The 15,957-nt window shown below is 36.5% G+C and overlaps 2 protein-coding genes across 37 annotated transcripts in view; one reads left to right on the top strand and one right to left on the bottom strand.

Moving 5' to 3' along the window:
* Window positions 1-8,316, top strand: part of Acss3 (acyl-CoA synthetase short chain family member 3) — a 182,267-nt gene extending 173,951 nt beyond the window's left edge. The window contains exons 14-16 of the mRNA XM_021174594.2: window positions 4,361-4,460; window positions 4,545-4,720; window positions 5,633-8,316. Coding sequence (XP_021030253.1) covers window positions 4,361-4,460; window positions 4,545-4,720; window positions 5,633-5,701 — 345 coding nt within the window. The 3' untranslated portion in view covers window positions 5,702-8,316. The remainder of the gene's footprint in view (window positions 1-4,360; window positions 4,461-4,544; window positions 4,721-5,632) is intronic.
* Window positions 8,317-8,369: 53 nt separating this feature from the next.
* Ppfia2 (PTPRF interacting protein alpha 2) overlaps window positions 8,370-15,957 on the bottom strand; it is a 460,521-nt gene continuing 452,933 nt past the window's right edge. For 17 of the 36 annotated variants that reach the window (XM_029482321.1, XM_021175011.2, XM_021175010.2 and 14 more), the window contains 3 exons: window positions 13,961-14,120; window positions 12,697-12,788; window positions 8,370-10,728 (listed from right to left, as the gene is read on the bottom strand). In XM_029482321.1, the coding sequence (XP_029338181.1) occupies window positions 12,730-12,788; window positions 13,961-14,120 (219 nt within the window). In that variant the 3' untranslated portion in view covers window positions 8,370-10,728; window positions 12,697-12,729. The remainder of the gene's footprint in view (window positions 10,729-12,696; window positions 12,789-13,960; window positions 14,121-15,957) is intronic. The other 19 variants (XM_029482324.1, XM_029482326.1, XM_029482325.1 and 16 more) reach the window with 3 other exon arrangements.

Below are 15,957 nucleotides of genomic sequence, written 5' to 3'. Positions count from 1 at the left end.
CATTTGTAGCTAAAGTTTCCATTTGTTAATTAATCTAATCATATCTCTGGTAGTGTGGGAATCCACTGTCAAAACCGAGCCTGGGCAGCCCAGGGCAGCCTCTTTGTACATCTCTCCCAGGAAAGATCAATCTGATCAAGTACCCTGTTTTCAACAAGAAGGATTACACCAAGATAATCGAATATATTGTTGTGTAGAGCTGTGTCCTCTCTAAAGAGCCCCAGCAATTTCAGTTCCCCACAATGTTAAATGACTATTGTATATAAGTAGTGACACAATTTCTGAGTATATCGTGAGAATCCTGATGAAGATCCTGAACCCCTGTAAGCATATTGTAGAATACACCAGTGGCAGAGGAACTGGATCCTCCGTAGGATCCAGTATAACATGTATCCCCATTAAAGATAGAAAAGAGAAGCAACTGGATGATAATTGGTAAGAAGTACAGTGGAGAAGTTTTAGTATTTATATTTGGTTACATGTATTGTCTTACTAGTTACACAACCAAATACCCGAAAGAAGTATTCAATAATGACCTTTGAATAGATCATAGCATCTTATAAATTAAGTTTCAGCATCCTCCTCCCTCCTGCTGTGGAGACTGAAAGACATAGAGAATGACTGATTTAAAAAAAATTAACATTAAAGCAATTTTTTAAGTATTGCAGCAGAAGTTATCATTTCCCTCTTTTATTTATGCCCTCCAGTTTTCCCATATGCACCCCTCTGACTCCTCTCTTTCCCCTTAGATTCTTTTAAATTCGTGGCATCTATGTCTATGATCATTATTGTTATATATTGTTATATATGATCAATATTTTATATATATGCATGTGTGCATGTGCATACGTGTATGTATATATAAATACAACATAATGAGTCTGTCTAATGTTGCTTGTATGTAAAATTCTTAAATATGTGCCCTCAAAAACTTGATTATGTTTCCTTCAGAACTTATGATCTTATAAATCCAGTAAGTGGCCTATAGAAAAGTGGCCATATTTGGAACACCAATGACAGCTATTTACCAAGAAAGTTAGTTGTATTTTAAGTAGCATTCTTGTCTTAGCTCCTTAATGCAAGTCCATTATCAGTGCTTAATTGGCTTCACATGGAGGAAAAGCTTTCACTGTCCTCCTTGTGGGATTTTGATTGATTTCTTGATCTCAGATGTTGTCAACATGCATTTTTGATGCTTTTCTCTTAAATTGTCCATTTAAAACTCCCATTTACAGTGCAAATGTCATTAGTAGAACAACTAAGAAAGCCTCCCCTCTTCCTTTCTTGTTTCTACTGAATGGTTGAATGACATAATATTTTATCCAGTATTATAATGTACTTTATTTAGAGCTGACACAACTTTCTGGAAAAATGAAACATGGTGATATTATATTCCAGGAAACTGTATGACTTATTTGCAAATTATCCTTGGCTTTTAAAAATAATCAGCAGTTTTCTAACCAGATCAACATGTATCCCCATTAAAGATAGAAAAGCGAAGCAACTGGATGATAATTGGTAAAAAGTACAGTGGAGAAGTTTTAGTATTTATATTTGGTTACATGTATTGTCTTACTAGTTACACAACCAAATACCCGAAAGAAGTACTCACTAATGACCTTTGAATAGATCATAGCATCTTACAAATTAAGTTTCAGATGTTTGGAGCACTATTGAACACATCGTTGATGACAATTAACTCTAGATAACCAAGTAAAATAGCCAATCTTCATTCATCCAATCAAATAGACACCATCTAGCCTACCTGTATGTAAGTTGTTCTGGGTAAGCATTCTGTTGTCAAGACTGGCAAGCAACTATAGTCACTACCTAAGAAAATCAGGCACTAAGTTATGTCTATATTTTCAATATATGGATTTTAAATGTAAGATTCTAAAAAAATGTGAAGCAGTTTGGAATGTCTCCAGACAGAGAATGAATTCCTTTCTTTTTTTTTTTTTTTAAAGATTTATTTATTTATTATATATAAGTACACTGCAGCTGTCTTCAGACACTCCAGAAGAGGGCGCCAGATCTCGTTACAGATGGTTGTGAGCCACCATGTGGTTGCTGGGATTTGAACTCTGGACCTTCGGAAGAGCAGTCGGGTGCTCTTACCCACTGAGCCATCTCACCAGCCCCTGAATTCCTTTCTTAAAGCACCAATTTAGCATGCATTATTTTCAGTTGTGTGCATGGAAATTCTCACAACCCAGGAGTTTAGAGAAGGGATGCAGTCATGACTTGTATATCCAAGCAGGACCATGTGAGGTCACACATTGGATCTGTACCAAATGATTTTGTTTATCTTGAGTATTCTGAGTGTTTTGAAAAAAGAAACTGCAGTTTCACTATGACTTCATAAAAATAAAACCAGTAAAACAGCAACAGCAACAAAAAAACACGTGGATCTTAAAGGTGGCACACTCCTCATTCTGTTGTGTTTTGTTTTATTCTGTCTTTCTGACATTTATTCTACTTTGACAATTCTCTCTCTCTCTCTCTCTCCCCCCCCCTCTTTGTGTGTATCTCCATTAGATATTGGGGTTTCTTATGTCCTTCAAACTTTCTTCTTGCTACTTTCTTCCTAGATAATGTGATCTATGTCTATAACTTCCGTTGTCATCTTTGCATGGATCAGAAGTAAATGTGATATTTAGATCCTGAATCTTCTTGGATCCCTGTATACAACTAACTCTTCTACTTGGGTGTCTCAAAAGCATCTAAAGGGACTGACTGTCTCTCTGGTGTTTTTTCCTAAGTACCTTTTATAACAAATATGCCACTTTGGTACTGGTGAGTCAGGGACGTTGTGCATATGTGAGGGCACAATCTATATGGGAAGTTTCTACTTTGGGCTTAGTTTATTATAATTTTATGGCTGCTGTACAAAATGTGCTTTAAAATTTCACTCTGACCTTATGCTGCCTCTTCCTGGAGTTGCTGCATTCTTCCCCAGTGTTGCTAAAATAAAGGTTGAGTTAAGATCCCTAAAGAGCTCCCATTTAATAGGTTAGCTGCTTCTCATCTACTGTCATCACCAATGTCTTTCTGTGTTCTCCAGCCTCACCCACTTCTTCATTTGAATTCATGTTGCATAGTTTTGCTGAGATTTTTCTTCTCCTCCTTGTGTGGTAAATGTGTATCCATATCTTCTTATCGTCATCTGCTAAGGGATGAGGTCCATATCCTCGGGCTTAGATAACACATTTCCTCAGAAGCTGTATCCCTTTTATATACATGTTCATAAAAATCAAGCAAACATCTTCCCTGGTGGACTAAGCTCCATGAAATGATACTCTATGTATTTCTGCTCTTCCCTGAGCTTGCTGCATTAACACTGTGGTTTAGAAAGCATCCGATATTAGTCAAATGCATGAATAGAAGATAGAAAAAGCTCTAGAGAAGGAGCTTCGTATTCAGATTATTGGCTGCTCTTTCTTGTTAGACTTGTGAAAAACCTGAAATATTAATCAATCTCAGAGGAGGACATAAAAGTAAAACAGGTACAGTTTTATAAGTCCCACCTTAGCAGACCATTAAACTACAGGCATTTATGTTTCCTGTGGTAGATCAATCTGTGTTCCTAGAGAGACAGGAGTATTGTTCTTTATAATCTAGAGAGCTTAGGAGACCACTATATGTTGTGGTGCATACCTTTAATCCCAGTACTCAAGAGGCAGAAGCAGGCAGATCTCAGAGTTGAAGGCCAGCATGATAAACAGAATAAGATACCTGACAGCAAAGGTAACATATTGAAACCTTGTATCAAAATGAAAGGAAGGAAGGAAGGAAGGAAGGAAGGAAGGAAGGAAGGAAGGAAGGAAGGAAGGAAGGAAGGAAGGAATTACTTCCTATAGTGGTGATAATCTGATAACAGGACTACTCTTCATGACAAACCTCCCTTTAGTGCTAGAAAATCCTCTCTAGGTGGAAGGACAACCCACTGAAGAGAATACTGTTTATTCCTCAAAAATAAATCTACTCCTTCATCTTGGGACATCCTTACTAGGTAGGCATCCCCGAAATGAAGTCAAATGCACTCAAGATTGCATTCGAGATGGCCTGTGTGCATTGTTTGCATGTGGTACCCACAGCACGGCCTGTTCTTTGATTTCATTAATAAGAAATTAAGAAGAAGCAACAAGCTACTTCTTTTCTGGGTAAGCTAAGCAAATTGTTTTTGTCTCCTTCAGCTCTTAGGAACAATCTTGGGAATCGTAACTGTTCACCTCAGATGCTGTGACATGAACCGGTTGGGAATTTCTGGACAGCAGCTCTGAATTTCGTCATTCTTTTTCTTATGTGTTAAGATTATAAGTGTATATGTCATCTAACAGCAGGTCTTTTCACATTACAGTCAGTCCTCTCACATGGCACTGTGGCTGACTGTGCTGTGGTTGGCAAGGAAGACCCCTTGAAAGGTCACGTCCCCTTAGCACTCTGCGTGTTGAAGAAAGGTGAGGCATGTTTGTCACCTCTTACTGTTTGGCCCTAAACGAGTGGCATTAAATTGGTGCTTAACAGCTCAACTTTCTCCCTAGATGTAAATGTATCAGAAGAACAAGTTTTGGAAGAGATTGTGAAACATGTTAGGCAGAGCATTGGCCCTGTGGCTGCTTTTCGAAATGCGGTTTTCGTCAAACAGTTACCCAAAACCAGGTCTGGCAAAATTCCACGGTCTACACTGTCTGCCCTGGTTAATGGCAAGCCTTATAAGGTAAATGATTTAGAATCTTTAATGCTGAGTCCTGCAATATTTTTCACAATGTCTTTGGCACCAGAAAAGCTCTATTAGATTAAAGTTTTCAACATGAATTTTATCTACACCAAACCATCTTCATTCTCTATGAGAAGAGCTTGAGAAAGAAGCATTGGTTAAAATCACATGCTTTAATCATAGGAACTGTTGTGTGAACATTGCTTTTGGCAGTTTTATAAATTTCAAACAGACTTGCAGAAATTCATTCCTTTGAACTAAATGCACACATTACTTGATTTCAGTCACTAATGACCATCCATGATGAGAAAGTGAAGTATTTGAGAAGTCTAAAATCTACTAACCTATCACTTCTCATTATTTTTACTATTTTGAGAGAAATCATTTTTGGAAACTTTAGACTGATTCAAGCCCATATATATTTCAATGTCAAGGCATGTTATTGGTATGGAGATCTGTAATTTCATCAAAAATTTTATATAATAATAATAACTTTCTAAGCAATTTTCAGAATAAATAAAATGCTGGAGGTATATGTAGAAATACCAACAATTTTGCTAGATAAATTCTTTCCTTCACTATCCTAAGAGATCAGTATTTAAGTATTTGGCTTGAAGTTCCCTATTTTACAGGTGTTTTATGAAATAACTGGGGGTATAAATTCTTTGCACCCATAGTCCTAGTGTTTAGGAGGTAAAGCAAGCTGATAAGGAACCCAAGACTGAGTTTTCATACCCAAGACATTTGAAGCCAACCTGTACTCCATGAGACCCCATCTTAAGAAAAAACAAAATCAAAACAAATAAAAAAAACAACAAAAATGAATGGTGGAACAACGCATGTCACTGTTGTACAAAGTCACAGCAAAGTACACGGGAGGACGCTCATCTGACACTGCCTATTTATTTCCAGGTGACCCCTACGATTGAGGACCCCAGCATTTTTTGTCACATTGAAGAAGTGCTGAAGCAGGCTGTGTGACTTTTGCTTCCTATGTTCAACCACTTGGTCTTAACTTTCTAGCTGGATTTAAGTCGTTTATTTTCTATAAAGGAATACTTGAAACAAAATCCCTTATCAACTCAGATGTGAGCTGTAGTGTTTTGTCAGTCTAGTAGCCCCTGTAAGCCCCTATATATATTGTGTTTCATGTGAGCCAGTTTGCACAATTACCTCTTGTCTGTAACATGGATCATTATATGCTATCTAGTGTATTGAGGATCATGTCTTTGGTGTACAGTTTTACAAATTCATGTGCTTTACAAACACATTTTAATCGAAAATATCTGAACTATAAACGTACTTTCTGGAGATAGGAATCAGCCACACTTTGATCAAAATCTAAACTGAAATCAAAGTTGGAATATAATTTAAAAGGTTATTGTGGAGACTCAAATGTTGTCTATTATTTTATAGATGACCACTATGCTTTTAGGTAATTATCAAGACAGAGTAGGTTGCTTAGCAACACAGGACCCCAGGGTAGAGCAACACTTCTGTTACTAGTTACTGGGCAAGGGGAGGCATGTATCTGGTAGAGAATTTCCATGTCCATCCACCAAATATTTTGAAGAGATGAAGACTTCTGGAATCCCCTGTCATGATTGACTCTATGTGTCTGGATGCCTTCTTTTTTCGATGGAATCAAGGGATGTCCTCCAAATGGAAAGGCATGACAAGAAGGATGCTATAGGAAATGGAAACGTTTTCACCTTCTGTTAAATGTCAATACATTTTCATGGCCATCAATGAGCCTTCTTTCTTCTCTGTCTCTCTGACTCTCAGTCTGTCTCTGTCTGTCTGTCTCTCTCTCTGACAAGGATGTGTTTCCTAAGTTGGCCTCAGAAATCCTGGTCCTCCTGCCTCTTACTCATAGTTGCTGGGGTTTCTTCCAAATTAGCACTTTTTCCTCTTATAAGGGTTGAACCCAGAGTCTTGTGCATGTCAGATACGCACTCGTCTACTGAGCTATACCACTGGTGCTCAATGAGTTTATAGTGGTTCTTGAGGTGAATAACCCAACAAATGATTTAAGAATAATATATAGCCTTAAATACTAGAAATCATATATTCCAGAAAGGGGCCATCCCTATCAGATCCCAAAGTAATACGGCTCAGGAGAGAGGCTTTACCTTCCTGCAAGAGCCTCTTGTTTTCAAGAGAACCCCAAATGTTTACTTGTATTGCAAGTTTTAATTTTAATTTGAATAGATATTAAATATTCTAAAATTATGGTCTAATATACATTTCTTCTATAAAATGATGGAGTCTTTTCAAAAATTGGAAATAAGGCTTTAGTAAGTTTAAAGAAATATATCCATTTGCTCGAGTAAGAAGTAGTAGTTGATTAACTAGCTTAGAGCTCTACGTGTGTTATTTTTTAGAACGTACACTTAATTTAAAAAAGTATACTGGGTTTATTGAACTTCTGGGAGTTCTTGGAAGAGTTTCTCAATTCTTCAGTTTTTTGGAAATATTATGAAGAGGATGATGAATTGCCCAAATAGATGAAAAATGGATAAGTAACAATATATTAGGATTTACTGGTCATAAAAGCTATGCATATCTTACATAAAGCTCTCATTTTAGACCTCTTTGGTCTGTGTCCTAACAGATAAGTCCAAATACAAGAAATATAGGTGAGAACTAACAGATGGCAACTTACTTGTCATAAATATTATTACTTATCATATATATTATAAAGACTCATTTTTAGGCAACGTTGGGCTGCAGAGTGTATAATAAATGGCTTCTCAAAGGGAAGTTTTATTGATTAAACTACTTTCTTTATTGGTAATATTAAAAACAGTATGTTATCATCTTTAATTATTTTGGTATTCCAAATTTAACCAACTGACATTTTGTAACTTGAAGCTCTTGAGTTTCTTGAATTATTAATTGTATATATATATACACTTTATCCATTTTCACAACTGTAGGGATTACAAATCAATACTTTTTAATATGTTAGCATGAAAGTACAGATCATTACTTTCTCGACAGGAATCAGGTACTTTAAGTTTGTCATGTTCGTATTTGCCCATTATAAACTCAGGCAGATCTAAGAATTGAGTGAAGTTTTCATCTTTGGATCATTTGTAGATTTTCCGCTTTCCCAGATCTGAGGGGATACATCAGCAAGTAAGCATGGGTTATTTTCCCGTAGAGAGAATCTGTAAAAATACATTAATAAAACGGACAAAACAAATAAATGAATAAACAAAAAACACAGTTTCTCACACCTGGGAAGGAGCTGTTTTTCTTATGTTTCAATGAGGAAAGCCATTTCTCCTGCAGACTAGAGGCAGTGATCATGGCTGTGGTGCTAAAATGAAGTCATCAGACTGCTTAAAAAATTGGGAGAAAATTAAAGAAATTTCTATTTTAAAATCTCCCCATAAGGTTTTTGTTTTGTCTTGTTTGTCAAATCGCATCTAAAATATTTTGAATTGAATATGTCTTTGATAGCAATGATATAATCCAAGAAATGTGACCACACTTAAATTCACCTTGATGACATCCCTGTGATCTTGTACTTTATGAAATTTTTAAATTTGTAAGACACTTGCAAAAATGAAAATAAAAGTACCTTTAATGTTTAAAGAGTGTGACAATTTATTTTTCCCCATTAAAAAATACACTAACTAACTAAAAGTGAATTGTTTTATTCGCCAAAAGGTTATTTTACTTATATAAAGTTGTGTTTGAAAGGGTCTGATCTGATATTCTAACATGTTTGAAGTCCTCACATTGATGGTTAAAGGGGAAAACCCAAACCAAAACACCCAGAAATATAGCTGACTAAAATTTTCTTATACATTAAACAATATTTTACATAATTCTCAAGGAAAGTAATTTGATATTTTGTATCACACTATCGGGATTATGACAGATGATCGGTATTTTGTAGGTGATTTCTAAAAAGAAGAAACTGCTTTTGGTGACAGCGTGAGTGGTTTACCTAATTGGATATTGATTATTCCCCAAAAGCTTCTGTGCTGAATGCGTGGCCTGGATAATGCTGACGCTAAGTGTTCAGGTCACAGAAATGTGCCCTCTTACGTGTCCCGAGCAGAGCAGCAGCACCGTGCTGCTCCATTTCTTCTGTCAAGGAAGTGAGCAGTTTTCTCTAGTACAGGCTTCCGACCATGCCACTCGACCCCAAAGCATGCAGACTGCCGGTTCTTGAGATGGAACATCAAATGCGCTGGGACAAAATAAAATGTTCTTCCGTGTAAGTTAATTATCACAAGGATTGCATTACAGCTATGCACAACTGTTTGTCACACAGGTATACAAATACGAGTATAAATCTTTCTGCCATGCAGGTATCAGAGTTTCTCTCATCTATTTCATTTTGATGAATCGAGGGTTTCAATGTTCTTTCACTTTGTCTTTACTCAAGCAACATATTAAAAAAAAAAAAAAGCCAAACCACCTCTATATCAGCTGGTTTAGACCTCCCTCTAGTGGCAGACTCAATTTTGAATAGACTCGCATTTGACATCGTTGAATGCTTTTCTTGGTAATCGAAATAAATCGTTAAATGTCAGGCTACTAGAAAACAAAGTTTAAGCAGGAAACTGGAGGCATTTTTTTTTTGTTTTATTGATAATGGAGAGGTTTTCTGTTACCATTACCTTTTGATTGAATCTGTTCAACAAAAATAGACATCAAAACAAATGTACGTGCAAATATAACGAATTAAAATACAAAAAATTAATAATAATTTACTAATGACGGGTCTTGCATGAAGACCAAGCAGCAGGGAAACAGCAGTTCGATCAATGGTATTATTAAATAGGTTCCACTTTGAAATCTCCCATATCAATAAAGAATAAACAACAGTGACACCACCGAATAAAGCCACAAGGAAGAGATTACTCATCTTACTTTTTATACACTATATACGTTAATCATTCTGTCTTTATTTCCTCTGATGAAAGTGAATTCAGGGAAGTCACAAAAAAAATGGTTATTTCAGCTAAAGGCTTGTAATAACAGACTTGAGTCTGGCTAATGCCCTGTTAACAGTGATTTTAAAAAGGGGGGGTAGGTTATGGGGTTCTGCCCCTCCACCCCACACCCCAGTGGAAATAGACCTCAGACTCTACAATGGTTGACATTCACTGTCCAGTGTTGGCTATTTGAATGAACATGTAGTTTTTAGTAAAGTGTGTGTATATGCATGTGTGTGTATGTATGTGTGTTTATATGTGTGTGTGTTTCTTGGTCCATAGGCAACAAAATTAGGTAATGGTTTTCATAATATAAATTGTTTAAAATCATTGCATTTGACTCTTGTAAACAGTTTGGCTTTGTTTTCTTTTGAAACAGGTTGAGCCATCACAGTGCTTCTGTAAGGAGAGAGAGAGAGAGGGTGTCACATCCCTGATGGCCTTTAAAGGTCATTTTGGGCTCCAGGTTTAATCACATGATCAGAGGCAGGTGTTCAGCTTTAAGGTTTGACAGACTTGAAGGAGAAGCATGTTGAAGCATGAAACACACTTCTAAGGAACATATTGATTGACCATTACAATTCAAAAAACCGTATAAATGGTGAAATGGTAAAATACAAACAGTACTTGGAATTGTTCAATGTTTGCACTCGAGACTCCATGAACCATATATTTTATTTTTTTAAAAAATCATATTTATATCCATTTACAGAAGACTTACACATTTAAAAAGAAATGATACACAGCAATACATAGATGCCTATTATATTACAACATGAAAAAAACAAGTGGTTCCATCTCATAAAGGCATCAGACGTACGGAAGTTATGACGTGGATGATGCTCTTATATCAGATGACTTAAGCATTTTTATTACAATCATAGTAAACTAATCAGACTCAATACCCAACTCCCCCCAGAGTCACATATTTAATGTTTGGTAAACCGTTACTTATATTATTCCCTTAGGATTCAGTCTTCACAAAGGCTTCTCCATTTGTCTTCCTAGGCGGTAGTGCACTTTAGGTCGTGTAGACTGAAAAGATGACATCTGAAAGGGGACATACAGCATGAGCTCACTGTCAACTCCCAGCCAGTGGACCCCACACCTTTGCACTGGCAGATATCTCCATGCAGCTTGAATAGGCCTGTCCTAGAACCCCAGCGCAAGGAACGTTATGGCGGATGTAACTTAGAGTAGATGGTGTGACATTTACTAGTCTCCACTTACTTATTTACTTATTTATCTTTTCAGGAGCATGAAGTAGAACTTGTTCAACTTCAAGGAAAATATGGGTGTACTATAAGTGGTATAAAATGTCAGCATGCCTTCTCAAGTTTCTTTAGGTTGCTAATTTTAAATTGGGTGGAGTTGGCATATTCCACAGGATAGATTTATATTCTAGTTCATATATTTTAGAGTTTTTAAAAATGATGCTTTTCTTTAATCATTATAGAACATAAAACAGCATATTTGATGTCTCTGTATAAGTAATACATATTACACTATAGATTCCAGCCATGACATCACATAGAAACAAATCTCACATTACTATTACTGACTAATATAAAGTATATTTAGGCTTACTTTTCATAAGGACCATTTTAATTTCTCACTAAAATAAAATAAATATTGCCTTTTATTATCTTATTAATATTTTTATTCCTTTTAGTGGTTAAAACTAAAAAAAAATATGAACTAGAATAACATGCAGGAAAAAAATTGCAAATAGTTCAAGATAAATTCTACTCATGAGTCTAGAGCTAAGCAGCAAGCACTACTGAACATATTAGTCATTTATGAGCTAGTAAATTATTAAGTTTCTGAGAAAATTATTATGCTATGTGTTGGATGTTATAAACAGTATTATGAAAAGTCTCTTATTTTAGCTAAATGATTATATATTGTAGGCCATGACTAATGAGACCAAATTTGTATCACAAAATGTTTATCTTATTGTACCATTTTGAGAAATTATTTGTCTGAGTGCTTGATTTTTGTTTTCTGCTTTCGTAATTAGTGTCCCACGTAAGGCAGCATGTCAGCCTCTTTGTTCCTCTCCCAAGAGCCATGATATGTTGTACATAGATGTTGATTCAAGGCTGTTTACTCATAGTAAAAAGCACAGGAAGACTGCTGCTCTATATTCTTTCCTTTTCCCGTCTCTGGGCACAATAGAGTTGAAAAATATTTTCTTCCAAATATCAGCTCATTGAATATGATAGAATAGTTTGGTATATCCAAAGTTTAGGTTAATATATTTTTCACCCATTTAAAGTTTATAAATCTAGGAAGCCAGTTTTACATATATATTTATTATAAAATTTATTATAAAATTTCATGTTGTATTGATATAGCAATATTTCCCACTGATTAGCATTTTCTCATAAATATTATATCTTATATGTGTATAATGAAGTTTCATGGTATTTCTACTCCTAATTCTTATAATTTTTTTCTATATTATATTTCCCAGGTTCTTAAAATTTATACTTGATTTCAGCAAATATAAATCATAGTGATAGGAAATAAGATGTTGTGATTTGTATATTTTTATAGTCAACTTTGTTGTTAATATTAATCCACATCTAATTTCCTGTCTCTTGCTCTCTTTGTCTGTGAACTTGCACAAATTTCTAGTGCTCTCTTTTGACTTCCTTCTAAGACAGGCACTTGAGATCTGTTATATTTTTTCAAATGCCAGACTCTTTACTAAGAAAACTTTATGGAGTCAAAAAAAAAAAACAAAACAAAAAAAACAAAAAAAAACAAAAACAAAATGCCCCTCAAAGCAATATGCTTAGTAACCCATTAATGTGGAATGACTGAGTGACAGACCTTCAACAGGCAGACCACCAAACACAGAAGACAGGTAATGATAGGAAATGCTATTCTTCAAGGGGGCGATCACCTCTGCATGGCTAGACCATACCAAAGGGCATGGACTATATTGCCTAGACTCTGTGAATCCCATCTTTCTGTTGGTTTGTTGTTGGTCAGCCAAGAGAAACTACTCACAGCAGGTCAGTGCTGCCTCCTTTGAGTGACTTGTCAACATGAGTATGTGCGAACAGTGGAGTTGTCTAACCTCTGCAGTCTTGATGAAGCAACTGCAAATGAGAAAAGGGCTTTAGAGGTTCTCAGACATTAGATGAGAGAGATTGATTTTTCTCTGCGTAAAGGGATCTGGAAGATATTAGTAGACTGTCTTGTCCCAGACAGAAGCCACTCACACTCCTCTCCTCTAGACCCAGAGGCTAATGAAAATTTACCCGAGTGCAATTCAGCTGAGCTCTCCACTTGCTATGTATTCCTCCTTAGATGAAATCTGTAACAAAGCACTTCCCAAGGGGGAGTCTGCTTTTGTTGTAAGGATTGCTCTCAGAGAGCACAGTAGTGTGAATTGTGTTGTTTTTCTCTGTGTACTGGCAAACTTCTATGCTAATTTCAGTCATGTTAAATTATTCATGAACCTTGCTAACAAGTTTCAAAATATTAACACGCTAAAAGAAATGTAGATCAAAGACCACACTTTATGCTCAGATGAATTTTAATTGCCATAACAGCTTGAAAAGAAATGAAGTTTCTGGATTATTATCTTAATAATAAGAGGAAGACTATTTTTCTTTAATGCCTACCAAACAGAGATAATTTGGTGGTTTCTATTATTATTTCTAAGTTGTCTCTCCAGAACGACTTTTGTCAAAGATGTATCAAAAGTCTAATGTCCACAGAAGGAGATGTGATTGGTAAATCACTGTTGGTTTTGTGTTTGTTTAATTCTCTTCTCACGTTTGTGCTTGTTTATTTAAGGCTTTCTGCCTTGGTCAGAGACAAACATGTCTGATGAATCTGAATTTGAAAGATAAAATATAAAATTTATAATATTTCAACATGTAAAAGAACCACTAATTTCCATAACGGGTGGGATTTGATTTCAAATCTAACCTCCATTTTAAATGGAATATTCAGCTTTGAAACAGAAGAGTAAAGAAACACAAATCATGAAGATGCATGTTGCTTTTTCTAGATGTGGACATTAGTGGAGCTATTTTGGGGGGGGTGCAATTTATTTTTTTTCAAATGCATATCAAGTGTCATGGATTCATGCATTGGTAGTTTTCAAATGGTCTTCTTCTTGATAAAAGCAAAGTAAATTTCAAGCAAAGCAAACTAATTTAAGGAAAAAAATCAGTTCCAGAGGGTATGCAAAGTTAAGAATTATATAGCTTTGTTTAGACAAGATTTTTACTTCATAAACAGAAATGTAAAACTACTGTACCATCTGTCGTCATTTTCCTGGACTGCCCAGACGTTGTGGTCAACCTGAATCCAGCTGGTAATGTTTCTGAGGAGCCAGGCATCATGCTGATTCCATGAACTTCACGAGGAGGGAACTGCCTTCGCCAGGTTGATCCCCGTCTGAAATTCTTGTCGTCACTCTGACAGTACAAAGGTAGAATTCGATGTCATGAAAACAGATAAGGCCATAGCACATAAATCTCTGTGCTTGGGAGTTCGTGATGGAGTTCATTTACATTCAGTCTGTCAAGTACACACAGGCATGCTTTGCTTCATCTTGAATCCCTCTGTTGATTCCGGACTGAGATAGTAAATATGACAGAAATGTGAGATTTAAGGTCCCAAGGTGTAGGGAGGTCTGGTGGGGTGGGGATGGGGGAATGGAGGAGAGGAGGTGTGGGGTGTGAAATGGTCAGGTCAGAGGGTAGACATGGAAGGGGATAAAACTTAGACTGTATAAAAAAAGATTAAATAAAATTTTAAATTATTAACATGATTTCAAATCTAAAGTTTGTTACCTTTAAAAATCCTTGAAACTAGAAAATACTCAAGGTTTTCTTCTACCAAAATGGATCATTGGATTTATATTTTTTTATGCATTGTGCTAGTTTTTCATTGTGAGATGATATACCTAATTGTATTATCTGTTATGTAGGATAAAAAAGACTTAAATAATCGACAAAGATCACTTTCATGTACACAAAAGTGAGATAGTATGCAAAAATCTATATTTTAGACACCCTTGTTAGCATATGATACAATGGGCTATAATCTAAGTGAAAAATGTTGAACTTGAGATTTGTGAGATTTTAGGTGATTCCAAATTAACTGGAGTTTATGAAAACCTTTGTAGCCTGGGTTCTACCCTTTCAGTTACCACATTTGATTTTAAAGTGATGCCCAAAGGAAAAGATAACTCTAGTTACGACTATTACACACTAAGGACTCTCTTCCTGGTTCCCCTTCAGAACCTTCAGATCCTATTGCTGGAAATAGCAGATATATGAGCCATAAATTGCGGTGAGTAAAACCTGGAATTCTAGGAACGTCATCCCTATTGACTACCCTTTATAGTTCTATAATATACTGTACTGATAGTGGAAAAGAAAAACAATTATCAATCAATCATATACACCTGCAAAACCTGTGAGTGTCAAGGACTGAGGGTTAAAATAGTGTCCTGCATCTGGGCAAGGGGTCAGGCCACTGGGCGAGGCAGGAAGTTAGACTGCACACACCCCACACCTGTGAAAAGCCACAGGACCTTAATCCATTGTTCCATCATGGTGGATCCCAAGGAGAAAGGCAGTCCATGGTTTTAAGGTGTTTATTGTAGAAAGGCAGAGAGAGGGAGAGATTAGGGAAGTAGAGGGTGGCCATGGCCACGTGTAGAGAGGTGGAGCAAGAGAGTGGAGAGGCAAGAGTAAGAGAATAAGAGCAAAAAGAGTAAGAGAGGGAGAAGGGGCAAACAGCCCCTTTTATAGTGGGCTGGCCTACTTGGCTGTTGCCAGGTAACTGTGGGGAGGAGCATACCTGGCTGTGGCCAGGCAACCATGTGGGTGGAGTACAGATAGAATACCAGGAGCTTGGGGTATTGCCCTATGTGACTGATGGCCACAGAATTATGGATCTGGGCCTCATTTCAGGAAGCATGGCTAACAGACCTTCCATCCCTTGAGAGAACACCTGCAGGGTCTCCAGGGTTTAAACCTAGCTCATCCAGAAAACAGGCTGCCTTTCACGGTCCCACAAAGGGTGATAGGCCTGACAAAACATGCTCCATGGTGCAGTGGTGGCACTCACATTATAGGCGTAAACAACCATTTTCACATTGAATTTAGGGTCTGCTCCATAAGTCAGGACTCATACTGTTTTCATGGTCAAGAATAGGTGGCTAGATGGGATATAGGTCATAAGAATAGGTGGCTAGATGGGATATAGGTCATAAGAATAGGTGGCTAGATGGGATATAGGTCA

The sequence above is a fragment of the Mus caroli genome, chromosome 10, assembly GCF_900094665.2.
Source record: "Mus caroli chromosome 10, CAROLI_EIJ_v1.1, whole genome shotgun sequence".
Lineage (NCBI taxonomy): Eukaryota > Metazoa > Chordata > Mammalia > Rodentia > Muridae > Mus > Mus caroli.
The sequence above is the reverse complement of the archived record's forward strand: the minus strand, read 5'-3'. Positions and strand labels throughout refer to the sequence as shown.